Raw genomic sequence first — 26,891 nt, forward strand, 5'->3', positions numbered from 1 at the left:
CTTTCGCGTCGCTGAACCCCACATTTGAAGACTTGCCCCAAACAAGCTTTCCCTCATTATTTCTGGTTGTTACCATCACTCCACTTCAGTTCTGCGTGAGCAGGTCCTCATCTAACCACACACTCCCCCCTCTGCCCTGTTAGCTCTTCAGTACAACCTACTACCCTGAGGGGACCTAGGACAAGGAAGGACACCCCCAGAGGACCCAGCAGGCTTCCCTCTTTAGGCCTCTCTACTAAAGGGGACAAAAGCCACCAGGTCTTTCCCTCCCTCCCTCCTTCCTCTCTTCCTTCTTTCCTTCCCCTCCCCCCACTTCCATCTGTTTCCCTCTTCCTCCTTTTTTGGTAGTGTCTCACATGCAGACTAAGCTGTCCTTGAACTCACAGCCCTCCCACCTCAGACTGGAGTAGCTAGCCAGGGTAGATGGGATTGCACACATCTCCTCCTTTTTAATAGACATTTCCATCTAACCATATTCCCCGTTCTGTGCTTATGTAACCATTTTTTTTGGAGCCTGACACCGGCTTTAGCACTCATCCTTGGTGAGTTTCATCTTGTTGGTCTCAACCCAACTTTACAATCTGTCAGGGCTGCCTTGAATCTGCTTCACTTGCCCGTTGTATCAGCACCATTACCACCGCAGCCAGGAGCCATCTGTGGGGCAGGGAGGCTTCGGCCACCTCCGTTCAAGGAACTCCTGACATCTGCAGGCAGCCCAGGGTTGAGATGGAGCTGGGACATCCCCGAGAGGACCCCCGCCCCCATTTTACCAGACTCAGTCAGTCCCAAGTCCCAGCCACTACAATCCTGCTCATGTTTCTCTTGTTTGTAAGGAACAAATGCCGAGTGAGCGCTGTGCTGGATCAAGATAGGTGGTCTGGACCAGTCAGTTGCAATGATTGACTTGAGAGGCAGTTTGGTTGACATTCAATGGTCACAGCTTAATCTTTACTTAAATAGTCACAGTCACGCACCTAGAAACCTGTTCTGGAACTCAACATGCATGGATGTCAACTCATTGTTTTCAGAATTTACCATTTACCCCTCTGGGTACAATGGAGTATCGGCTCTCGTGAGGTCAATCTATTCACCCATGGCTTCCCTGGACACTTGACACTTCGTGTTCAAGGCACAGCTGCGAAGTGTGTCTGCTCACCAGCCACCCCTTCCTCTCTCCAGCAGACATGTGCCCCAGCGCCATGCCCAGCCAGGCGCAGCCCCAGCCCCAGTGACCAGCCTCCTTGCCAGAACTTGTCACCGGCAGAACGTTCCGTTCTGGACCCTCTACCCCATGCACCAGTGTGGCTCACTCATTCCCTGGCTCAACTGTCAGAGACCCCTCCCTAACTACCTATGTATCCTTCAACTAAACTTTGGAAAGAGGCGACTCTGCCAGCACTCTGTCCTCTCCTCCCTCCTCCCCTCCCCTCCCCCTTCTCCTCCCCCTTCCTCTTTCTGTCTCTCTCCCTACCCTCAGCACTGTTGGGTGAACCCAGGGTCTAGAACACACTAGGCATCTGCTCTACCACTGGACTCAGCTTTTCTTTTTCTTACTTTTTTTTTTTTTAATGTGATGGAAATGGTGACCTTTATTTAAAAAAAAAAAAAGGGGGGGGGTGTGGGGGGTTTGGGAAGATGGCTCCTGGCTGCGGTGGTGGTTAAGCACACTGGCTGCTCTTCCAGAGGTCCTGGGTTCAATTCCCAGCACCCACAATGGCAGCTCACTACTGTCTGTAACTCCAGTTCCAGGGGATCTGGCACCCTCACACAGACGTACATGCAGGCAAAACACCAATGCACATAAAAGAAAAGGAAGAAAGAAAGAGACGTGAGACAGTACACCGTGAATAGGCAAACACTCAAAGCCTCTCCTTTGAGACAGAGTCTAATGTAACCCAGGCTGGCCTCAAACTCTCAACCCCACCATGTTGTTGAAGACGACCTCACACTTCCGATCCTCCTGTCTCCACCTTATGAGTTCTGGTATACCCTGCATGTGCTATCACTCTTGCTATACACAGGGCCATGGACTGAACCTGACCAGGGCTTCTTTTTTTTTTTTTTTTTTTAAGATGTATTTATTATGTATACAGCATGTTTGTCTGCAGGCCAGAAGAGGGCGCCAGATCTCATTACAGATGGTTGTGAGCCACCATGTGGTTGCTGGGAATTGAACTCAGGACCTCTGGAAGAGCAGCCAGTGCTCTTAGCCGCTGAGCCATCTCTCCAGCCCCCACCCAGGGCTTCTTGTATTCTAGGTAAACACCTTGTGTACAGAGCTGCATCTCTAGCTATATGATGATGATGATGATGATGATGATGATAATAATAATAATAATAATAATAATAATAATAAATATTTAATAATATATAATAATATTATTATTACTTTTTTGTTTTTGTTTTTGTTTTTCCAGACAGGGTTTTTCTCTGTGTAGTTTTGGTGCCTGTCCTGGAACTCATTCTGTAGACCAGGCTTGGCTTCAAACTCACAGAGACCCACTTGCCTCTGCCTCCTGAGTGCTGGGATTAAAGGCGTGCACCACCACCACCACCACCACCACCACCACCACCACCACCCAATTATTATTACTTTTTGAGACATCATCTCAAAATAAGTTGCCGAGGCAGGCTGCGAATTTGTGATTCTCCTATCTCTACCTCCAGAATAGCTGGGATTACAAGACTGGCCCCTTCCTTCTATTTTCATTCACAGCCGTGGACATCAATGGCTACTCTTTTATTTCTTGGTTTATTTCATTCATCTTTTTGAATATAAGCCCCATGGGATAGAGACTAGCTTTGTTTACTGCTCAGCCCTCAGCCCACTTTGGAATAGTTCTGTTATTTGCTCAGAAACCATTCCTGGCCAGGCAGTGGCACATGCCTTTAATCCTAGTACTTGGGAGGCAGAGCCAGGCCTCTTTAGTTCGAGGCCAGCCTGGTCTACAGAGCAAGTTCCAGGACAGCCAGGGCTACACAGAGAAACCCTGTCTCGAAAAACAAAACAAAGCAAAAAACCCCAAACATGTCTGGAACATGTGAATCAACAAACCCCTAGAGGATAGCCTGACCCAACTCTGTCCCCCACTCCAGTCCCCCAGCTGCCTTCTACTCCTCACCCCCTTTCCTGGCAGAAGACCTGTTTCCTCAGAAGGAAGGGCATCAGGATGACTGCAGGGGACATCTGCTGTCCCCCCTGGTGAGACACTGCTCTCCTCAAACTGAGCTCAGCCCCTCTGCCTCCAGATCTCTTTAAAGGTCTTTGTTGGGGGAAGGGAGGGAAGACAGGAATGCCATGTCCCAAGTCTTGGACTATTTTGAGGTTTGTCCCTCCAAAGTTATGCAAAACGCACAGCTTACAGCTGCCCATCAGGGAGCCAGGCATGATGGCTCATGTCTTTAATTCCAACACCTGGGAAGTTGAAATAGATTGATCTCTTCGGGTTCGAGGCCAGCCTGGTCTACACAGTGAGCTCCAGACTAGCCAGGGCTACATAGTGAGATTCTGTCTCAAAACAAAAAACTAAAGAGATACAAAACTGCCTACCAGAAACCCAGCCTTCCTTCTCTGGTGCTCCTGCCCACTGAGTCTCATGGGAGGCCCTTCCTTCACTCCTTCCCGCTCCCTCCACCCGCTACCCTACTCTCTACTCCATTTGCTACCTTGTTGGTAGAGACTCATTCTGCTCCAACTCTCAGTCCCCACAAACGTCCCTTCACTTCCCGACTTTATCCTCAGATCCAAGGCAGCATGGTGGCTACTGATATCAACCTCTTTATTAGGCAGTAGGAAAGGGGATGTGCCTGCTCTGCTGGGAAGGGAAGACCACGGGTAGAGTTTGAACCCGTGGAGTTCTGAGCAGGGCCAAGCGGTTGGAATCAGGAGGTGAAGCAGGCACCCAGCTTCCCTCCATGACTGAGCACTGGTGTCCTCACTCCTGGTCATCTTCCTCCAGAGGTGGTCGATTCCGCTTGAAGAAGCCAGCCTGGAGGGGAGGGGCACAGGAGCTGGAGTCAGGCAGAGACTGGCTACACACCCCAGGCAACCACTGAGGACGTCTGCTAGAAACCAGCTGCCTAGAACCCGTGCAATGGAGCTGCAGCCCCAGCATGAGAATGGGGATTTTTTTAATTGGGAGATGTTTCCCCCATAAATTAAAAAAAAATCACATTTTATTTATTGATGTGTGTGTATCGTTGGGGGTCAAGAGTAACTTTCAAGAATTGGTTCTCTCCTTCTACTGTATGGATCCCAGGGTTAGAACTCGGGTCCTTAGGCTTGTTGGCAAGCACCTCCATCCCCTGAGCGGTTTCAGCAGCCTCCGTTGTTTTTGTTTGTTTGTTTGAGATAAGATCTCCTTAATTGAAAATTTTCCTAGGTCAGCTGGGCCTGGTGGCACATGCCTTTAAACTCAGCTCTCTGAAGGCAGAGACAGGCTGATCTCTAAGTCTGAGGCTAGCCTAGTCTACAGAGCTAGTTCAAGAACACCCAGGACTACACGGAAAATCCCGCCTCAAAAAACAAACAAACAAATTACCCAGGTCAGACTGGCCTGTAGCCAAGCTTTTGAAGCAGTTTCCTTTTTAAAAAATTAATTCTCAAGATGGAGAAGAAAGGAATATAGAACAATGATTTCCTAAGTACAGAATCTGTTTTGTGTGAGGGAAAAGCCCCACAAATGGACTTCAGTATCAGGACGTAATATCATGAATGTAATAAATCAATACAATTAATGTAATTAATGAATATCATAAATACAGTTATTGAATGAATACTGTGAGTGTAATCAATGAATACCACAAATGTAATATCATGAGTGTAATTAATGAATATCATGAGTGTAACTAAAAAAAGAATAAATAAATAAAAATAAAAAATTAATTATTTTTATTTTATGTGTCTGGGCATTTTGAGTTTGCCTGCATGCATGCCTGGCACTAAGGAAACATGAAGAAGCTGTCAGATCCCCTGGCACTGGAGTTACACAGGGTTGTGGCCATGTGGGCGCTGGAACCACACACTGGTCCTCTGGCAGAGAAGCCAGTACTCAGCCCACTCATCCTTACAGCCCCCGTGAGACATTTCCTTAATTGCTAATTGATGTAGGGGACCCAGGCATCTGTGGGTGGTGCCATGCCGGGGCAGTTGGGCCAAGAAAGGTAGGTAAGGAAGTAAGCCTGCAAGCAGCTGTCCTTCAAGGTTTCGACTTCAGTTCCACTGTGAAGTGTCCGATGAATAAACCCTTTCCTCCCCAAGTTTCTTTTGGTCATGGTATTGTTATCACTGCAACAGAAACCCGGCTACGAGCCCCGCCCATAGCAGTCAGGGAGTTCTGATTCTGAGGGCAGGTCTCAGTTTCCTCGGACTCCCTGACAGTGGGGGAGGGGTCTGAAGACCTGAGGATTTCAGGCGTCCTGCTTGTGGGGATGGGAGGGATGGAACGTGCCCAGCACAAGTTCTCAGAAAAATGACGTCCTAATAATGGACATGTAGATGAGACAGGTCCCGTATCCCTGGACCACCTGGGAACGCTGAGCCCCGATTCCAGCCTCACCTTCCACATGGCCAAGACCAGCAGGGTGAGCAGCAGCAGACCGCCCAGGACTCCCACCAGCACCCACCAGATAGGAATGGCCCTGTCCTCCAAGGCCCGAAGCAGCAGTGTCTGCACCTGAGAGCAAACTGGATGTCACTTCAGGGGGGCTGTGACCAGGGAGGAGGATGCCCAGCCAAGCCATCTTCTAGTAACCATACCTCAGTCCTACTGAGAGCCCGCCCCTCAACCTCAGACAGACTTCCCGCCCCTCGGCCCTGGAGAAAGCATCGCCGCACGCTGGCTGGGCGCGGACAGCGAGAGATCTAGGGTCGCTCACCAGAGCTTGTCCGCTGGGCAAGCTGAGCACCGGCACCGAGTAGGGTAGGGAGGAGACGTTGAACCAAGCGTGCGACTGCAGCACAAACTGGTCCAGAGGCCTCTGTCGGGGGCGGGGTGACAGACGCTTACCGCAGCCACTCCAGTCCAGGAGGTGGCAGCAATCCAAGCCCGGGACTCCCAGCTTCGGAGTTGCCCGGGTTTTGCCCCGCCCCACCCCGCCCCGCCCCGCCCCGCCCCGCCCGGAGGAAAAAGGACGCTGTGAACCTGCTGGAGCCCAGGGCAAACTCCTGTCCCGCCCCCGGCCCCGCCCCCTTCAGGCCCCGCCCGCCAGCGTCCAGCCCCCACCTGGCGGAGGCTGGGCAGCGCCAGCATGGCCCGCACTGTGACCATGGCTCGTTGCCCGCGCACCATCTCCTGCAGCTCACATTCCACCACCGTACAGGGCGCTGAGTCGTTGCAGCTCTGAGAGAGACGGGTGGTAAGTCCCCAGGCCCTCCTGTCAATCATCCGCCATCAATCAAGAACTCAACACAGAGAGCCAGGAGGGTCAGGGAGCGCCGGTCTCCGGCCGAGCTGCAGATAGTTTCTCTACATACTGTTTGCTCAATATTCCCAGGGATACTTAGACGAGGCCCGAAGGCAGGGGTCACCCATAGCCTGCAGTGTTCAGTATTTTTGTGATATTGCTTTGGCATTCCCCCCCCCCCCCCCGACAGGGTTTCTCTGTGTAACATCCCTGGCTGTCTTGGAACTCGCTCTGTAGACCAGGCTGGCCTCGAACTCAAGGAGATCCGCCTGCCTCTGCTGGGATTAAAAGCATGCGCCACCAGGCCTGGCTTGCTTTGGCATTTCTTTAGAAGAAAACTTAAAAAAACAAACACCCACGTGTCCCCCAGCCCATTCTGCCAAGCGCCAGTCCAGCATCACACCCGCACCACCACCCCTGCCTCCCGTCTCCCCTGGTTCCTGAGGGCCCCAGCTGGTGCCCGCCAAGTCTTCTCACCACCAGAACTGGGTCCTGCTGCCCCAGCGGCTTGGGTCCCTGCAGGAACGCCTGTCTGCGCTCGCGCTTGTGATGGTTGTGATGGACCGGGCGAATGGGGGAAGGGCTGGGAGTGCGTAGTGTCCAGTCCAGCTGGGAGCACAGGGGCGCAGTGAATTCGCTTCCAGGGTCTGCATCCACACCCAGACCCTGCTCTGGCTCCCTCCCTCGCCCAGAGCCTCACCTCAAGGGGCTTAGGGGTCGGCTGTGAGGAGCAAAGGAGACCACCTTGGGGCTGCACATCCAGGATGTAGAGCAGGTCCGAGGGCTGGGACTGGCTGGGAAAGTGGATGACAAGTCGGAGGCCATTCACAGCGCCGGGACCGTTGTTGTGGAGCTGGGGGGTGTGGAGACAGTGGGGTGCTGGTGGCTCGGCATCCAGCCTGCAGCTCCCAGGACCTCCCTCACCCCACTCTTACCCAGAGGCTCCTCCTTACCTCATAGGTGTGTTCCACCCTGGGGATCCAGCTGTCCAAGCCAGACTGCTCCCTGTCATCTTCTTCTGCTGCCACCACCAGGGAGGCAGGGATGGAATTCCTGCAAGTGCCCAAGCCCCCAGAGTGGGGTGATCCTCCAGGACCCCTCAAACTTTACCCTTTTGTTTTACAAGATCCTGGGGGTGGGACCCAGGGTCTTCCATGTGCTAATCTTGAACTGTACCCACAAACTACACCCCACCACTTCCTGGGAGCAACATCGCCCCCTCTGCCCTGTCCCCTTCCCATGCATGGTCTCTCACCCTCGAAGCTCCACGGTGGCCTCTGCTTGGACTGCCACAGGAAGCAGCAGAGCCTGACTGTTTGGATTCTGGCTGTTCTTGCTGGAGGGGAGAAGGGGAGAAGAAGAAATTGAGGGACACCAGCCCTTTGAAGTGGAGCCAGAATTTTCGACAGCTCAGGGGGAGTTAATTCCACCCCCAACAGCATGCTATACTGAAGTTAGATCGAGAAAGAATGTCCTCTAGGACCCCGAGACTCGGAAACAAGTCACGGAGGAAGAAAGGGGACAGACTTGGGAAGGCCTTTCCGTTTGGAAGGGTTTCCGCACGAGGGGCAGCTGGAAGGGTGGTGGACAGCCATGCTGCCCAGCTCAGTACCTCCTGATCTGGAGCTGGAAGGACACATACTGTCCGGCCTCTTCCAGGTTCTCCACACTCACCAACATGGTGATCCCTATCTGGAAGAGGGAAGCACTGAAGTCACTACCCCAGTGTCCACTCTGGGTCTAGTCCTCCCCCACCAGAGCCACCATTATTATCCCCCTCCACAGCCCCAGGAGCCCACCTACCCTAGGAGGTAGCTAGAGTTGGAAGACCTCCCGACTCCCTCCTGAGAGCCCCCCCACACACACCAGGCTGTCCCCAGGCCCACATCATGGAGGCCTTACCCGGGTGTCCTTCTTCATGGGGTTGCCCAGCTCACACAGTGTCACCCTGGTTTCATTCTCCTTCTTCTGGGTGCAGGTGAGCCTCTCAAAGCCCTGGGGAAGAGTTTCACAGACATGAGAATAGCCATGGGGGCGGGGTGCCCAATATGTCTGCTATAGATGACATTAACAAAATCAAACCAGGCATGGCGACACACAGCCTTTCATTACCACTTGGGAGGCAGAGGCAGGTGGATCTCTTGAGTTCGAGGCCAGCCTGGTCTACAGAGCAAGTTCTAGGACAGCCAGAGCTACACAGAGAAAACCCTGTCTCAAAACAAACCAAATCAAAACAAACCAAACAAAAATCTGTCCAGGGCTGTCAAGATGGCTCAGCTGGTTAAAGGGGCTTCACCACCAACCCTGACCACCTCAGTTCAATTCCTGGAACCCACGTGATAGAAGAAGACAACTGACTCCCGTGGGTTGTCCTCTGACCCCTCTACATGCTCACTGTGGTGAAAGCGTGCGTGCATGCACACGCGCGCGCGCGCGCGCACACACACACACACACACACACACACACACACACACACAATGTGTGTATATATATAATAAATGTATATGTATATATACATACATAGTACACACACACATATACATTATACATGTGTGTGTGTGGTGGCTCATGCCTACAATTCCAATACTGGGAAGGCTGAGGCAGAAGTATCAAGAGTTCAAGGCTGTCCTGGACTAAGTAGTGAGTTCCAGACCAGTCTTGGTTTCAGAGTGAGACTCTTTCTCAGAAGATGAAAACCCTGGGCTGAGGAGCTGGCTCAGTGGGTAAGTCCCTGCTGCGTGAGCAATGGGACCTGAGTCTGGTCCCCAGAACCCACGGGAAAAGCGGGTGTGGGGGCACATGCCTGTCATCTCTGCGCCAGGGTGGTGGAGAGGGGAGGGTCCCTGGGCTCCTGACCAGCCAGTCTAGCTGAATCTGGGAGTTTTGGGTGCAGACGGTGAGAGACTTGTCTCAAAAAACCAGCAAGCAAGCAAGCAAACAAAAACAAAGTGAATGACACAGAAGGCCAACCTCTGGCTTCCACAGGCACGTGCACACACATCACACATCCTCTTGCACACTGTGCACACACATGCATGCACAAACATTGAATTTAACTTAATTTTAACAATTTCTGTGTAAGTACCTGCCAACATTATGGGAAAAGAGTAAGTCATCAAGTGTGTGTGTGTGTGTGTGTGTGTGTGTGTGTGTGTGTGTGTATGAGGAAACCAGAGTTTGATATTGGTATTTCCCCCCAGTAGTTCTCTATGTTTATTTATTGAGACAGGGTCTCAGGGATGTGGCTAGCCTGCCTGGCCAATGAGCTTTAGGGTTACACCCATCATTAAATCCCCAGCACTAGGGTTCCAGGACCACACTGCCATACCTGGCTTCCCCATGGGAATCCAAACCTAGGTTCTCTGCTTGGGTGGCTGGAACCTTCCCAACTGAGCCATCACCCCATCTCCCCAGTGGATGTTAAAGGGGTTCTAATTAACACTGGCTTCCTGAGCCTTTGGGTGGCTTTGTAACTGGGTTCTTCAAATGTGTACCATTAGCCAGCATTTCTCATCTGCCCGTCGTCACACCGACACGCATTGCATCTAAAAGCTGAAAACATCTTTATAGGCGAGCAGAGGAGCAGTGAGGATTTGGGTGGGAGGCCGGAGTCAAGGCTCTCACGCTGGCTGCCTGCTGGCTGTGCCCCGGGGCAGCACCTCACCTCAATGTTGCTGAGAGCCTGCATGTAGTGGGCACCGGGAGGTAGGTGCACAGCCAGCTCTGCCTCATAGGCTCCCTCACCCTCATTGGCGGCATCAATCTTCAGCTCCAACACGTTCTCAGCACCAATCAGAAGTGGGGAGTCCCCCCTGTGTGTGAGGGAGTGCCTGGTTTAGGACTAGAGGCCAGGAGGAGGAGAGGGGACTCAGGGAAGGCGTGGGTCCCCTGGGGCATGGAGGGACAGGGTGGGTAGAGTGGGAGACCCTCTCACACAGTGGCTGTGAGCTGGAGCTGCGGCACACACAGGTCGTCTTCCCCACAGTCCAGGATGATCCGGGTCTAGGGGACATAATGGGCTGTGTGGGTAAGCGGAGGGCTTGTGGGTTTAGGGATCCCCTCAGAGCTCAGAGAACAGCAGTGGTTCCAGGGGTCCCTTCAGACTTTAGGGAGTATGGGATGGAGTGTGTATAAAGGTTTGGGACGATGACCACGTTCTGGGATAGCAGGGTTTGCCAATCTACGACAATGTTTGGGGGTCACTGAGATTCGGAGAATTACATCAGGATTTGGGGGTGACTTCAAGGTTTGGGATTCGTGGTTACAACCTCTTCCCTAATCTCAATCCCCCTACCAGGGATCTTGCCCTGCCCGTTCTTGCTTGCCCCGCTGACCCTACCTGCTCCTGGACATAGGTTTCTCCATGCAGCACCAGGGCAGGGGCTACTCCAGTCTCTCCCGGGGGCAGCGACACGTTGAGGCTCAGCACAATGGGACTCAGCTTGTCCCGGAAGTCGGCCTCATCCTAGCAGACGGCAAGAGTCAGGCTAGCCTGCTCCTGCGCCCGCCCACACCCTCTGCTTGAGTCCTAGGACTGTTTGAACTGCCTGCGGGGAGAACCCTGCACACCCAGCTCCGCCCGTTCTAGCCTGAGCATACTCGAAGGAAAGCCGTGGTGGTGTGGCAGATAGTTCTGTTTTTTCCACCCAGGTCCAGGCTCAGGGTGAGGCTCGCCTGCTGAGAGGCCAGCAGCAGGACTCGGCGGGCCTGGCGGGGCTTGTTCAGGTCCAGCTGCAACTCTGCCTTCAGCTCTGCAGGGCAGGAGAGCAGGGAGGATCTAGGTCTCCCTCTAGTGGGGACAGCCAGACCTTGCTTCCTCCAACCCTCCCTCCGGGCCACTCACGCAGCTTCTGAGGAATGTTGTGCCCGGTGGCGCCCACACACATCTGGATGTTGAAGCTGTAAAAGACGAGAGCGGGTTTGGGGGTGGGGTGGGGCCTCTCTGAGGCCCCAAACCCTGCCAAGTCTGTGACTTCCACCTCCTCACCAGCTGACTGGCGTCTGGGTCTGTTCCAGCACGCAGTTCTTCACGGTGGGATTCAGGGAGTCTTGAACCAGCAGCTGGACAGTGGCCATCACCACAGCCTGAGCTCTGATGGGACCAGAGGAGGCTCACCACTGTGTCCCTCCTGACCCAGCCTCCTCTGACGATGTGTGTGGTCCTTCCCCCTAGCCAGTGCTCACCTGTACACAGCAACTTTGCTAGCCCCATAGGCTCCCACTATCAAGTCTATAGACATAGGAAGAAGGGTTAGAAGTGGCCATTAGAGCAGGCATAGAGTCTTTATCTTCCAAAAAGTTCTCCACACCATCACCGCCCCCGCCCCGCCCCGCCCCCGGAGGTTCTGCCCCCAAACCCCAGCATCCCAGCCACACAGACAAGTTAGAGCCCACAGCTGGTGTCAGGTCAGACATGAAGCTCCAGCTGCTGGTCTCTCCACATTCCCAGCAAGTGCTCAAAGGCCTGTCTTGACTGGCTGGATGCAACACACCTGGGTATCCATTGTCATCGACGTCTACGGTGCCGCGGAGGGAGAAACCAAAGCCGGAGCCTGTGGGGAAGGGGCTGTCCAGGACCTGGGAGGGGCGTGGACTCAGCCCCTCGCTCTGACCCAGGAACACCAGCACTTGGCCCTGACCACTGGGACCCCCATAGGGGGCAGCCACAGCAACATCTGGAAGGAGAGAAAGAGTGTGGCTGTTTGTGATCGGGTCTCCCCAGGGGATGCTGCCAGCCTCTCTTGAGTCTTCTCTAGGGAGGCCCGGGGAGACCAGGAGGGTACAAAGTCCGTATGGAGGAGGCAGGAGAGAGATCAGTCAAGTGTTAACAATTGGTATTAAAGCTCCAACACACTCCTCACTGTCCCCACATGAAGGAAACTCACTAAGACTCCATTTACTCCTGACAATTAGGAGTATTATTATTGTTAATTTGAGACAGGTTTGGTTTTTGTTTGTTTGTTTCGTTGGTTTTTCTGAGATAGGGTCTCTCTGTGTATCCCTGGCTGTTCTGAACCTTGCTATGAAGACCAGGCTGGCCTTAAACCCACAGAGATCTGCCTGCCTCTGCCTCCCTGTGCTGGGATTAAAGGTGTTTGATAGCATGCCCGTGAGACAGGGTGGTATGTGTCACAAAATGGCCTCTAATTATTCACGTAGCTGAGGATGACCTTGAACTTCTGGTCCTCCTGCCTCCACCTCCTCCGTGCTGGGAGGACTGGTACTGGTGCCACCACACCTGGTTTATGCTGGGTTGAGGCCTCATGGCTGTGAGGCAAGCTATTAGCTCAGCCACAACCCTGCCCTTAATTCCCATTCTAGAAGAAGATTAAATAACTGAGCCCAGACCAGGCCAGCAAACTTCTTAGTTTGTGTGAGGTCCTAGATTTAATTCCCAGTAATAGAAGGGGGAAAAAAAGCAGGCCTGGTGTACTAGCGCACACTTTTAATATCAACATTCACGAGGCAGAGGTAGGCAGATCTCTCTGAGTTCAAGGCCAGCTTGATATACATACTGAGTTTCAAGCCAACTAGGGCTACATAGTGAGACCCCATCTCAAAACACAAAACCAAACTGAAAAACAAATAAAAACTAGCTGAAACCTGTTTTCCAGACGGTAACTCTGTTTCACCTTCACCATGCAAACAAACTCACAGCCACATCATAGTTTATCAACACCAGTGCCTTTAAGACCCTCCTTGAGAGTGTATCTGCTAGCAGCCTCATGACTTTATGAGCTCTTTTCATCTATAACTAACTTAGATCACACGTCTGTGTGTTTTAACCGTCTCCCCTTTATCTTCTGATTTTGTTTACAAAATCAAGGTCTTGATCACCAGAATTATAATTCAAACAAAAGTGTTTAACTCCAGCCTTCAGGACACAGAGGCAGGTGGATCTCTGTGAGTTTGAGGCCAGCCTGATCTACATGGAGAGTTCCAGGCCAGCCAAGGTTACACAGTGAGACCTTGTCTCAAAAAGCAAACAGAGGCCTCTGACCACAATGGTGTCCTGGAGTCCAGGGCCCTGTCTCTGTCCTGGTCTTGGTCTTCATGGATTTACTGACCATTTGATTCACTGTTAATTTTTGCAGCCTTATTGTCCCATGGCCAGTTTTGGGTTCTCCTGGCCAGATTCTATCCGGAGCTAATTCAGCTCAGGGTTGTAGGAGACAGAGCAGGAGGGCACTGTGGCCTCTGAATCCCCAGCCTTCCTTGGGACCCTTGGGGCCTCTCAACCATCTTGTGGATTTCCCCACAGCACCTGTCTTGTCTCCTGTTTGCTGCCTGGCTGTCAGCCCCGTTTCCTTCAGTAAGGGACCCACTGTCTTCCTGCTTTCTCCAGGGGACCTTCGAATTGGTATCTCCTGCCTCTGGATGGAGTGTCTGCATCCCCAGGCATCACAGGGACCCTCAGCTGGCTGACCCCTCCAGTTCCCAACATGACTCTTTTTCCTTTGTATTATTACACTCCCAGCTCTTCCTAAATAAAATGATCTTCCCATGGTCCCCATCCTCAGTCCATGATGGCTCCCCTTTCCACAGCCAAATTGGTGAGAGAGTTGTCTGTATTGCCTGCTGAGTGCTTTACTGCTGTTCATGCCCCGGACCTGGCCCCAGCGATCTTCTGGGCCCTACGCTGCCCTTCTTCATGTTTTTTTTTTTTTAAGATTTATTTATTTATTATGTATACAGTATTCTGCCTGCATGTGTCCCTGCAGGCCAGAAGAGGGCACCAGATCTCATTACAGATGGTTGTGAGCCACCATGTGGTTGCTGGGAATTGAACTCAGGACCTCTGGAAGAACAGTCGGTGCTCTTAACCACTGAGCCATCTCTCCAGCCCTGTTTTTTTTTTTTTTTTTGACAGAGAGTTTTATGTATCCCAGGCTGCCTGCTCTCCAGTCTCTTAGGTAGCAGAGGGTGACCTCTGTTTCTCCTGCCTCCACTCCCTGGGTGGTAGGATTACTGGTACACACCACCATACTTGCCTGGTTTGGTCCTTGACACCGCCACCAAGGAGCTCATCCTTTGCTAAAGCCCATGATGTTTTCCCAGTCCCATCTAACTGTACCTTTCAGGAGTGAGGGGGCCACTCGGTCCATCCCTCCCTCCTGCTTAAAGCACTCTCTCAGAGTCTTGGGCCACCAATCTCCTGATTTCTCTCCCACCTGTCTGAACACTGTTTCCCAGAGCCACCTTCTCGGGGTGTTCCCTGAATGCTCTTTCGCTTCCCAGGCTTCTACACTGGGCCTCCTCTTAACTCCCAGGCTCCGGATCCTATCCACGCTTCCCGGGTCTCCATCTCGCCCTCAGCCCTCTGGAGCGGAAGTGTGCAAAGTCAATTGCGACAGTTCTCGGTTCTCACCATATTTCCGCCCAGTAGTCCCAAGCCCTTCAAAGCCAGCTAAGCCAGAACGGAACCACGGACTGCCTTGCTCCCCATTTCCACTCACCTCCCTTCTCACCCTGACTCCATATTCCATTTCCCATCCAGCCCTAATAGTCCAAGCCCTGAATATCTGTGAAGTCACCTCATCTCTAACTCCATTCTCCAAACCTGCATGCAGGGGTCATCGTGTTGGGACCTAGACAAACCGGCCTAATTGGATTCCTTGAGCCCTGGTATCCACTTTCCAATCAGCAGTCAAGCCTTTCCTGGCTCCTGCTGCCCAAGGTCTCAGCCTCTCTTGTACTGGGATTACAGGTGTACTCCGCCTTAAATTCATCTTTTTGTTAGGGCTTCTGACCCTCTTAAGGCCAGACACAGCGGCTCTTCCACTCACCATTATAGCCATCCCGGTTGAGGTCACCCAAGGGTGCAATGGCAGATCCAAATCTCCCATAGAGCTGAGTGCCAGTCAGCAGGAGAGTGGGTGTGCCCAGAACATAGGGGCCCTGAGGCTGCAGAAACAAATACACACGGCCCACCTCGGCCAGCTTGCGATCCGCCCTGTGGTCCATATACAATGGAGCCCCCACCAGCAGGTCGTGCCTCCTGTGGACCAGACGGGCAAGGTTAGGTGCCGCTGAGCTAGGAAGGTTCTAGGAACGAGGGCAGTCCTGGGCTACCCTTGGCACAAGACGAGGGTAACTCCTGCTGCTGGCAATCGAGGACCCAACTGGGTAAGGGGCATTCCCTCTTCTCACCCGTCCCCGTTGACATCAGTGACTGCCACTGAATGCCCGAAATACGAAGCCACCTATAAGATGAAGAGAATTTTAATCTGGGCTTCTGAGCTCAGCGTCCTCTGTTAGACATCACCCTCAGATCCGGTGAACTATTTTAGGGGTGTGTCTTAATTCCCTGACTTTGGCCACTCCCATGGGGCCACCGCTGCCCCCACCTGCTCTCCAAGCAGCCGGTGCAGCTTCTGGTAGTAGGAGTCCAGAATTTCCACCTGCACGGAGAAACATACCCAAGTGCGTCACTCACGCTCCCTCTGTGACTTCCCACTCTCACTGAGAAAGGGCAGGGCCTTGGCGAGTGTGTGGGGTAAGCAAGAGTTCTGGTGTCGGGGGTTCTGAATGTCAAGCGGTGGGAGAGCCGTCACTCACCGCTCCCAAGGTCCAGCTCCAAGTGGGGGCCCCGAATACGTACTCTGGGAAGAGCAAGGCTCGGCAAATCAGATCCTCAGAAACCACTTACTCCATCCTCACATAGGGACCCAGGGGAAATTGTGCGGAGGTGCTCCTGCCCCAGGGCTCCCCACCCGCCCCGAACTGAATTCCTTGCCTGTAGTGCTCAGATCCCCATCGAATTCGCCCACGGCCACCGAGTACCCTGAAAACAGCAGTGTAGCGTTTAAAGCAAGGAGGAAGACCTCGGTCAGGAAAGGAGGGTCATGAGTACAAACTGCTTTGTGCAGGTGGGAAAACAGGCGTGCTGGAGGTCTTACTTGAGTCCAAGGAGAGAAGGGCGAGCCAATGTGGATGGGAGCTGGACAGGTGTGGGGGAAGAGGCGGGAACCGGGGGCGTGGTGCTTTTTGCGCTGGGGACTAGTCAAGATTGGCAAAACACCTCGGACAGGGGTGGGACCTGACTTTTAGGGTTCTGGGAAGCCTAGAAAGGAGATGCCAAGGTTACCCCGGTAGCCGTCGAAGTACACCGAGCTGCCAGAGTCAAAGGTGAAGCGCTGGTTGGGAACATGCCACAAAAGGGTACCCGGTTGGTAACTAGAGATGATATTCGCAATTGGAACTCGAACCAGGAGACCTGGCAAGGGGACAGGGACAGGAGGTGTGGGGCCCCAGACACCTGGGTCTCCCCAAATCACGAGACGAGAGTGGGTTAGATTACTGGGCACGTACCTAAAAAATAGTAGCCGCCAGGGGCCCCAAGCACTAGCTCGCCATCCTGAAAGGGAAGTCCTGGTTGTGAGAGAACCCCCTATTCTGGAACAACCCTAAATCACTTTGCCTGCACGACGTTCTTTTGTTTGTTTTTCGAGACACAGTTTCTCTGTGTAGCCGTAGCTGTCCTGAAACTCACTCTGTAGACTAGACTGCCCTCAAACTTAAGAGATCCACCTGACTGCCTTCTGAGTGTTGGGACGGAAGGTGTGCGCCACCATCGCCTGCCGGACTGCACGATATTCTCATATTCATCCATTCTCATTCTCCCTGCCACCCCGTCTCCTTTTAAGAGGAGTCTCACTTTGTAGCTCAGGCTGGCTTCAAACTCGCGATCCCCCTGCCTCAGCCTCCAGGCCGAGCTCTCTATTGCTCTTGCCTGCGACTTGCCTGGGTCACCGCAGAGCTGAAGCCGGCCTCACAGTATCGCTTGTCTGGGCCTACAAGAGGCAAGTGGGGGTCAGCCAAGGGTCGGCTCCGGGAGCTCGCGCTTGAGCCAGGAATCCCGCGTGGGCAAGCAAAACTATGCGGGGCGGGTGCGGGGCGGGCCTGGAGGCGGGACCCCAGGGGGCGGGGCGTAGCCGAGGGCCGGGCTCCCAGGGCGCGAGGTCGGCGGCGGGGCGGGGTTTGCAGCTATCAGAGGGTGGAGCCAGAGGCGGAACAGCGCTTACCATAAATTTCCGCGTAAGCCGAGCTCATGATGTTGGTGCGACAGGGCGAGTACTCTGCGCGGCCGCCGTTTTGTAGCTGAGCCACGAAGCAGCCACCCACTGGCGTCTTCTCTGCCTCGTCGTTCTTTTCTAGGACATTCCAGTGCTGCCAGGGGGCGCAGGCCTAGAGCAGAGTCACAGGAGAATGGGGAAGGGCGCGATATTCGGGCTTCCCCCATCGTGTCGCTGGCCTGGATTTGCTCCCTGTGACCTGTCCACAGTGCCTACCACAATGACGTCATTCCAGCTGACGACCGATGCCCCAAGTCCTTGCCCGGTCCTGAAGGTTTGCAAAGACTGCAAGCCTACGTGACGGGTCTCATCCCCTGGAGGACACAGAAAGGGTGGATTTCTGGAGCCCCGCCATCCACTCCCACCTGGCTCCCCCTTTCCCTTCCATGCCGGAGACTCACTCAGTTCGAAGGCCAGCGAGGTGCACTCGCCGCCACTGGCCTTCCAGGGGCACAGGAACACGCCACCAGTCTCCTCCTGACTTGCGCTTAGCGCCCTGGGGGCGCCCACCACGATGGACACGCTGTGTAGGCAAGCTGGGTGAGCAGGGCTCAGGGTCTTTCTATCCTGCCCGGTGCCCGCCACCCACCACCCCAGTACCACCAGGAAAGAGGTGTGGCATAGGTCTCCTATGGACCATCTTTCCTCACAGATACCCCTTTAAGGCCAACCTCTTCCTTTTAGGGGCAGCTGAAACTGTATTCTTAGGAAATTCACCTAGGACTAAACCGGTTGGTTTATTTTGGACAGGAAGGGTTGAATAATCCTTACTGAAGCCGGGTGGTGGTGGGGCACAACTTTAATCCCAGCACTCGGGAGGCAGAGGCAGGCGGATCTCTGTGAGTTCGAGGCCAGCCTGATCTACAGAGCGAGATCCAGGACAGGCACCAAAGCTGCACAGAGAAACCCTGTCTCAAAAAACCAAACAACAACAACAAAATCCTTACTGAAAACACCCGCTATGCCTCATACACTGATGCCCCCACTCCCTCCCAGCAAGAACCAGACAAACCGTTTGCCTTGTCTAACTTAATGGATCCCTTAGTGAGAACTGTTTTGAATGGTGAAGGATGCTGCAACCTCAGGTGGGGATGTGTGTGTGGTGCTGACAGTGTTGAGGATCCTAGCAGACCTAAGTTTAAGTCAGTTCTGCCATTTGTAGAGTAGGGATAGTATCAAGCAATTATGCCGTTGGAAGAGTAGATGCAATAAATGTATGAGAGGTATTCAGTACGCCCTCAGCCACATGCTTTTGTGAAAGTGTGTGTGTTAATAAACAACAGGATGCTTATTAAATTGTGCCCATAGGACCCAAGCTTGGGGAAAGGAGTTGAACTGAGTGTCAGGCCCTGCGTGAACACTCAACAGCTCCGAAGACAGGAGGATTTGTTTATTTGGTTGGTTCGTTGGTTTTGGTTTTTTTTGAGACAGGGTCTCGCTATGTAGCTCTGGCTGTCCTGGAACTCACTATGTAGATGAGGTTGGCCTTGAACTCACAGGGATCTGCCTGCCTCTGCCTCCCATTAAAGGGGAATAAAGGCCTGTGCCACCACACCCAGCTCGGGAGTTTTTCTTTCTTTATTTGACAGGTTCTTGTTATGTGTCCCTGGCTATTTAACTTGTGGTAACAGCCCTGCTTCAGCCTCCCTGGGTTCACAAGCATGTGCCACCACACTCAGCTACAGAATCGTCAGAGTTGAGGCAACCCCAGATCCCTTTCCCTTCATGGACAGTCTCTGGATGCAAGCCATCTTGGTTGGGAAGGGGGCCTGGCTTTTGTTGAAATGGCTCTTTTAGGCAGAGGAGATGATTCCTTACACCTGTCCTTGAGAACAGTCATTACTATTCCCCAGACACTGGGCATTCCAGTGTCCATCACAATAAGTCACTGAGGCTAAACACAGCTGTGAAGATGAGCCAGGAATTTTAGCAGTTTGATCTCAAAGCCTGATCAATGCTGACTGTTAGTGATTTATTACTTCTTTTCAAATATCTATAATTTGGAAGGAGATGAGGTTCAAAATGGAGAAAAGTGGGCACTTGTATCCTGGTCAGTCAGTTTTGGATGACTGGCTGAGGGTAAAGTGAGTCATATCACTGACCCTTGGGGACAAAGAAGACGTAAGCTTTTACCTTTTCTGTTCAATGTTCATCTTCCCATTGGTATTCTTCCTCGGCACCCTCACTGGAACCTGTCCCTCCCCAGCATTCCTGACAAGAGCTGGACCCAAACAGACACTAGACTGCACCTGGCTCAGCTAGGGAAGGAGAGGCCACAGAGGCAATGATCGGAGGCAGTCTTCTCTCAACACCTGTTTTTCCCCTGGTACTCACCTCCCATGGTTGTCCTTGTGAAAGTCCACAGAAAATCCAAAGTGGCTGCCATTGGGGCCTGCATAGATGGTGAGCGTCACAGGGTCCAGGTTCAAGGCCCAGGCTGGAGGAGCAGGACTAGGTCCCAAGAACAGTGGTGTCCACTGCAGGAGCCACAGGGCATGCCATGTACACGAAGCTCTAGCCATCCTCCTCCCCAAACCTCCTAAACAGGAATGGGTCAGCTCTTTCCTCTTCCCTAAAGTTCCCACCACAGGAAGTTTCGGCTTATCAAACTGGAACCCAAAGTAACTGCTGAGCAGCAGGCATGGTGGAGGGCAATAACCCCTAACTGGCATGGTCTGTAGGATTACCAGAAAGGGGGAGGGGCCACTCTGGGGATGGATCTTAGTGCTGAAAGCCATTGCTCACCCTTTTTTTTCTAGAATAGCTCATCTCCAAGCCTGCTTCATGGATGCACCCCTTGAAATCCTGTTTTTCTTCTTATTTATTTATTTATTTGTTTATTTGTTTATTTATTCATTTATTTTGGTTTTTCGAGACAGGGTTTCTCTGTGTAGCTTTGGAGCCTGTCCTGGAACTCACTCTGTAGACCAGGCTGGCCTCAAACTCACAGAGATCTGCCTGGCTTTGCCTCCTGAGTGCTGGGATTAAAGGTGTGCACCACCACTACCTGGCCTTGTTTTTGGTTTTGGAGACAGGGTTTCTCCATTTAGCCTTGGCTGTCCTGGAACTCACTCTGTAGACCAAGGCTGGCCTTGAACTGAGAGACCCACCTGCTTCTGCCTCCCGAGCTCTGGGATTAAAGGTGTGCGCCACCACTGCCCGTCTTTGAAAACCCTTTCCATCTCCCCGTCACAGTCTCCATGTCACCATGCCAGGCCAACCCCTGTCCCCTGCTGCCTGGGACAGTGCGACTGTGAACTGGTCTGTTCTACTTCACCACGGCCCAGAGCTGAACAGCTCTTTCCTCCCCCACTTAACTGTCCTGCCCTTGAACACTATGACTTGGCCAGAGATGGAGGAAGGATTGAGGAAGCTGCTGTCTCCTGATAAGACCTGAGGTGGCCATCATTCTGAGTATGGTGTTTATCCACTTCCTCCTCCCGCAGCCTTTGGACAGCCTCAGCCAGCAGTATTGGGGTCCATCAGTTCCCGACTTCTTCACCTCGAATCAAGTCTTTGTGTGGCCACACGGAGCCTTCAATATCGGGGAAAGGTGGTGAATGGATCTTGGCCTAAGTGGGGAGGAGATGGGGCTAAAATGACATCATCCCAGGGTGTGCTGTTCACAGCCCTGAAATGAAGCACCAGCTGTTCAAGTGGACAGCGTCACTCCTTCTCGGGTGACAGCTGGTATCTAAACATAAACAACTGATTCTGAGCCGAGTGGTGGCGTCACATGCCTTTAGTCCCAGCTCTCAGGAGGCAGAGACCGGAGGATCTCTGTGAGTTCCGGGCCAGCCTGGTCTACAAATCAAGCTCCAGGACAGTCAGGGCTACACAGAGAAACCCTGTCTTGAAAAACAAAGAGACAAGCAAAAGAAGAATTGATTCTGGATGGTGTCCTCCGGTTGGCATCTTGCCACACACACGGGTACAGCACTGGATGGCCGCGACAATCCTTTTACTGGATTGAGTATTTGAATCCTTTGAGAGCAAGGGTCCTTTCTGCCGTCCCAGGGCCTAGCTAGAGGCCCAGTGTGTGGTGGTGCTGAAGTCTTCCTGAAGAGTGGAAGAAGTGAAGAGCGAGAGCGGGAAGGGCCCGATTCTGGTAGAAGGGTCCTTTTCTGTGGACCAGGGAAGCAGAAGGGCACCACGCCCTGTGGTCTTGCATGCCTTGGCCCCAAAGCAAAGGAGTAAAGGATCATAGCCACACCCCCCTTTTAGTCTGTATTCCCTCACTTCCCCCCAACCCCCCCCCCCCCCCCCCCCCCCCCCCCCCCCCCGCTCGCAGTACTAGGAATAGCCTCACACATATAAGACAAGTGCTCTATTACTGAGCCATGTACCCCGGGCTTGATCTTTATTTCTGATTAAATTAACCACTGCCTTATCTTACTTGGCCACCCTACCCCACTTTTGAAGTCCTTTTAATCCCCCCCCTTCCTCTCATACTTCATTACCTCAGCAAATAGCTAAAATTTTTATCCTTCACTAAGCAAAAAGCTCCTTGGATTTTATTCAGGGCTTTCTTCACTGGTGTGTTCTCAGTGCCAAATTCATGGTAAGTATGCAATGCACACATCAGAATGAATCCTTAACAAGGCCTCTCTGTGCTGATGCTCTGCCTTCCCACTGTTCCCAACTGAGTAGTTCCTGCATTGCTGTTGTATTCGGGGTAGCCTAATTATATCAACTCACATCACATTGTAGTTGTTTTGCTTTAATTTTGTTTTGTTTTGGTTTTTCGAGACAGGGTTTCTCTGTGTAGCCCTGGCTGTCCTGGAATTCACTCTGTAGACCAGGCTGGCCTTGAACTCACAGACGTCTGGCTGCCTCTGCCTCCCGAGTGCTGGGATTAAAGGCCTGCATTACCACCTGCTTTTTTCTTCTTCAAAAACAGTCTAAAATCTACTGTGTGTGTGAGTGTGGGCTTGTGTACTGAAGCATGAGTGTGGAGGTAGGGAGTAGGACTTTTCTTCTACCATGTGGGTCTCAGGAACTGACCTCCAGGCATCGGGTTTGGCAGCCAAATGCCTTTGCGCATTGGGCCTTCTCACTGGGCTTATTTTCCACCCACGACATCCCTTCTTGGGCCTCTTTTTAAATCAGGGTCTCATTCAGCCCAGGCTGCCCTTAAACTTTTGGTCTTCCTGCCCCCATTTCTGGAGTGCTGATATTACAGGAATTCCATCACTAACCCTAGTTTATGTGCTAGAATAGTTTTTTTTTTTTTCAAACTTTTTTTTTTTTTCTGAGACAGGGTTTCTCTGTGTAGTTTTTGGTGCCTGTCTTGGATCTCACTATGTAGACCAGGCTGGCCTTGAACTCAGAGAGCTGCCTGGCTCTGCCTCCCAAGTGCTGGGATTAAAGACGTGCGCCACTGCCTGGCTTTTTAAAAAAACTTTTTCAAAAAAGATTTATTATGTATAGTGTTCTGCCTGCATGCCAGAAGAGGGCATCAGATCTCATATAGATATCATAGATAGTTGTGAGCCACCTTGTGGGTGCTGGGAATTGAACCCAGGACCTCTGGAAGAGCAGTCAGTGCTCTTAACCTCTGAGCCGTCTCTCCAGCCTGTTTTGTTTTTCAAGACAGGATTTCGCCGGGCGGTGGTGGCTCACGCCTTTAATCCCAGCACTCGGGAGGCAGAGCCAGGCAGATCTCTGTGGGGCTACAAGGTGAGTTCCAGGAAAGGCACAAAACTATACAGAGAAACCCTGTCTTGAAAAACAAAACAAACAAACAAACAAAAAGGACAGGATTTCTTTGTGTAAACCTGGAACTTACTGTGTAGACCAGGTTAATCTCAACTCAAGAGATCTGCCAGCCTCTGCTTCCCAAGTGCTGGAATTAAAAAATCATGCACCACCAAGATTTTTTTTTTTTTTTGTTATTGTTAACTGTGTTCTTCATGTGTGTGTGCTTATCTTCATCAGTGTGTCAAGTGCCCATGAAGGCAAGAGGGTTTTGGAACTCCTGGAACTGGAGTTACAAGCAGTTGTGACATGGATGTAGGCAACTGAACCTGGGTCCTCTGCAAAGGTGGTAAATGCTCTTAACTGCTGAACCGTTTCTCTAGTCCCATGCACAGGAGTTTTGTCTTGTTTTTTTCACCATGTAGCCCTGGCTGTCCTGGAAATAGCTCTGTAGACCAGGCTGGCCTCAAACTCCCAAGAGATCCACTTACTTCTTTCTCCTGAGTGCTTCGATTAAAGATGTGTGCCACCACATCCAGCTCCCACGCACTAGTTTTAAAAAAGTGCTTCCTTCCTGTTTGATGTATAGAAGCTACAAAGACAACAGTCAAGGATCCTCAACTTAGTCCAGAGACAGCAAAGCCCAGGACACTCAGGACTGCCACCGGGTGACAGCAAGTGACCTTGGGAAACAGAAATGAGGAAGCAACTCTATGAAACGGATATACTAGGACTATGCCATAAGGGCAGAGTTCTGGGTAAAATGGAGAATGTCAACGGGCAATACAAGTAGGATTCAAACCCAGGTTCCCTTGTCCTGCTGATGCTGGCAACAGTGCAAGCAACCAGGGCAGGAGAGAGGTCAGGAATGAGGAAAGGTTCGTAGAGGGCTAAGTGAAGGGTGTCTATTGAAGGGTAAAGGGGCAGGTGGGCATGAGGGCAGGAAAGGCAGGCAGGGACTCAGATCACTGGAGGGTACTTGAATGCCACACTAAAGGAATTTGAACTTTGGCCCATCGGAGGTGGAGAATCCTAAAGATTTTTCATTTTGGTTTTGAGACAGGGTCTTGATGTGTAGACCAGTTTGGTCTGGAATTCAAGAGATCTGCCTGCCTTTGTCTCCTTGTGCTAGGATTAAAGGTGTGTGTCAACATGTCCAGCTGTCTAAAGATTTTAAAAGTTAGTAAGAGATCAAATCGTCAGTTTTAGCAAGTTAGCTCAATAGGGGAAGAGGCAATTGCTTTCAAGCTTAACGATGTGCATCCCATCCTCAGGTTGTACAAGGTCCTAAGAGACCAACTCCTCTGACCTCCACATGCTTGCTAGCATTCAAACACAAAATAAATTAAGAAGAGATTGTGATGGCTAGTTTTATGTCAACTTTACATAGACTAAAGTCATCTAAGAGGAGGGAACCTCAACTGAGAAAATGCCTCCAAGCCAGGTGGTGGTGGTACACACCTTTAACCCCAGTACTGGGGAGGCAGAACCAGGCAGAGTCCAGCCTGGTCTACACAGCCAATTCCAGAACAGCCAGGGCTGTGGTGGTATTGTGTTCCCCAGAATATTGTGTACCCTAATAAATAAACTTATCTGGGGTCAGAGAACAGAAAAGCCACTAGATACTTAGGATAGGCAGTGGTAGCACATGCCTTTAATCCTAGCATTCCAGAGGCAGAAATCCATCTGTTCATGGATACAGCCAAGCATGGTGACTCACGCCTTTAATCCCAGAAAGCGAGTGATGGTAGAAAGCAGAAAGGTATATATAAGGTGTGAGGACCAGAAACTAGAAGCATTTGGCTGGTTAAGCATTCAAGCTTTTAGGTTTTGAGCAGCACAGTTCAGCTGAGAGCCATTCGGATATGAGGACACAGAGGCTTCCAGTCTGAGGAAACAGGATCAGCTGAGAAGTTGGCCAGGTGACGTTAGCTGTGGCTTGTTCTGTCTCTCTGATTTTCCAGCATTCACCCCAATACCTGGCTCAGCTTTGATTTTATTAATAAGACCTTCTAAGATTCTTGCTACACAGGGCTATATGGAGAAACCCTGTCTTGAAAAACAAACAAACCAAAACACCAACCAAACAAAAGAATATAATATGCATCTATAAGATCAGGTTGCAGGAAGGCCTGTAAGGCTTTTTCTTAATAGTGATTGACGAGGAAGGGCCCAGCCCATTGTGGGCGGTGCCATCCCTGGGCTTGTGGTCCTGGGTTCTCTAAGAAAGCAGGTTGAGCAAGCCAGTAAACAGCACCCCTCCATGGCCTCTGCATCAGCTCCTGCCTCCAGGTCCCTGCTCTGACTTCCTTTGATGATGAACTGTGATGTCTAAACTTAAAAACCCCATTCCTCCCCAAGTTGCTTTCGTCATGGTGTTTCATTGAAGGAGTAGAAACCCTAAGACAGAGAGTCAATGATGAACTGTGCTCCAATTTAGAATATGACACTGGCTGCCTGTGGCCACAACAGACTGGAGAAGGGGCATTGTGGAAAGACCAGCTGAGTGGGTCAGCATTCTGGGTTAAAGGTGGTGATGCCTGAACCAGGTACTGGTGGGAAGAAAGAGACAGCAGAGATGGGCACAGTGACACAAGACTATAACCCAGCAGGATGAGGCAGGAAGAAGACAGATACATCAAGTCTGAGGTTAGCTTGGGCCATACAGCAAGTCACCAAGGCCATCCAAGGCTACACAGCAACGCTCTGTCTCCAAAAACCAAGAAAGAAACAGGAGCTAAGGACAGAATCAGGAGTTGAAGTGGCCAAAGGTAATCCAAAGGTTTGGTCCCCAGTTAGTTAGCTGGTGGACTATGACAGTCATTAAAAGCAGAAGCCCGAGGAGGGAAGGTAAGATCTGGGCCAGGGAGAGGACTGCAGACTGCCTTCCTTTGGTGTCAGAACTGGGTTATCTCCCTGCTGAAAGTGGATTGAGGACTGGTAATATTCTCACTTTCTTATTCTATCAGTCTGAGGTCCCAAAATCCCTCAATAAACCTACCTCTGTTTCGGCTTCATTTAGTCAGCAACCGTCAAGCTTCTATCATGGTTTGGCATTGAGCAAGGTAACAGAGAATGCCTGAAGTTTTGTTTGTTTTAAAGGAGCTATAAGAATTAGCTTATCTTCTCAGAGCTCACAATTATACTGGACACAGTGAATATAAAATGAATGGTACTTGGGTTCTGAAAAGCTGATAAACGTACTTGGGGCAGTGTTAGATCCTAGTCAGGGAAGTCAGCCAGGAAAATGCTGCAATCATCAGATAGGAGCTGGTATGGGTGAGGTGGAATTTTCTGTGGCAACAAGAATAGAAATGGTTGACAAGGTCTGGATTAGTCATCGAGGGAGTAAAAGAGGGAGTACTTCCATGTCTCAAGCCTAGATGGCTGAGCCCTGATCAGAACAAAACAGTTGACTTCACACAGCGCAGGCTACCCAGGGAGGCAGACTTCACACAGCACAGGCTACCCAGGCAGGCAGACTGACTTCACACAGCACAGGCTACCCAGGCAGGCAGACTTCACACAGCACAGGCTACCCAGGCAGGCAGACTTCACACAGCACAGGCTACCCAGGCAGACTGACTTCACACAGCACAGGCTACCCAGGCAGGCAGACTTCACACAGCACAGGCTACCCAGGCAGGCAGACTGACTTCACACAGCACAGGCTACCCAGGCAGGCAGGCAGACTTCACACAGCACAGGCTACC

At 51.8% G+C, this 26,891-nt stretch overlaps 1 protein-coding gene across 2 annotated transcripts; it reads right to left on the minus strand.

The window, feature by feature from the left end:
* Positions 1–3,762: 3,762 nt before the first annotated feature.
* Positions 3,763–20,274, minus strand: Itga2b (integrin subunit alpha 2b). Of its 2 annotated transcripts, XM_006970589.4 has the most exons (30): positions 19,816–20,274; positions 17,883–18,004; positions 17,698–17,795; positions 17,431–17,593; positions 17,150–17,199; positions 16,718–16,763; positions 16,494–16,622; positions 16,143–16,190; positions 15,965–16,008; positions 15,754–15,807; positions 15,557–15,609; positions 15,193–15,404; positions 11,899–12,081; positions 11,591–11,636; positions 11,394–11,498; positions 11,250–11,305; positions 11,006–11,157; positions 10,746–10,871; positions 10,341–10,408; positions 10,071–10,218; positions 8,308–8,400; positions 8,018–8,097; positions 7,661–7,741; positions 7,359–7,458; positions 7,106–7,258; positions 6,883–7,014; positions 6,225–6,341; positions 5,878–5,979; positions 5,559–5,675; positions 3,763–3,989 (listed from the first exon to the last, which is right to left on the minus strand). In XM_006970589.4, exons 1-30 carry the CDS (start codon positions 20,217–20,219, stop codon positions 3,936–3,938), a joined length of 3,336 nt encoding a protein of 1,111 aa, XP_006970651.2. In that variant the 5' UTR covers positions 20,220–20,274; the 3' UTR covers positions 3,763–3,935. The 2 variants fall into 2 exon arrangements, with proteins under 2 accessions (XP_006970651.2, XP_076399551.1); XM_076543436.1 differs by lacking the exon at positions 5,559–5,675.
* Positions 20,275–26,891: the final 6,617 nt, after the last annotated feature.

This window comes from Peromyscus maniculatus, chromosome 8 (assembly GCF_049852395.1).
Source record: "Peromyscus maniculatus bairdii isolate BWxNUB_F1_BW_parent chromosome 8, HU_Pman_BW_mat_3.1, whole genome shotgun sequence".
In the NCBI taxonomy this organism is placed as follows: domain Eukaryota; kingdom Metazoa; phylum Chordata; class Mammalia; order Rodentia; family Cricetidae; genus Peromyscus; species Peromyscus maniculatus.

Excerpts from the sequence above, each read along its gene's own strand:
- Itga2b (XM_006970589.4), bottom strand. The coding sequence starts at position 20,219 with ATGGCTTTCAGCACTAAGATCCATCCCCAGAGTGGCCCCTCCCCCTTT. Across the intron at positions 17,594-17,697 it reads GCTGGAATGACGTCATTGTG|GCCTGCGCCCCCTGGCAGCA; the intron begins GTAGGCACTGTG and ends ACTCTGCTCTAG. Across the intron at positions 16,009-16,142 it reads TGGGGATCTGAGCACTACAG|AGTACGTATTCGGGGCCCCC; the intron begins GCAAGGAATTCA and ends TGCTCTTCCCAG.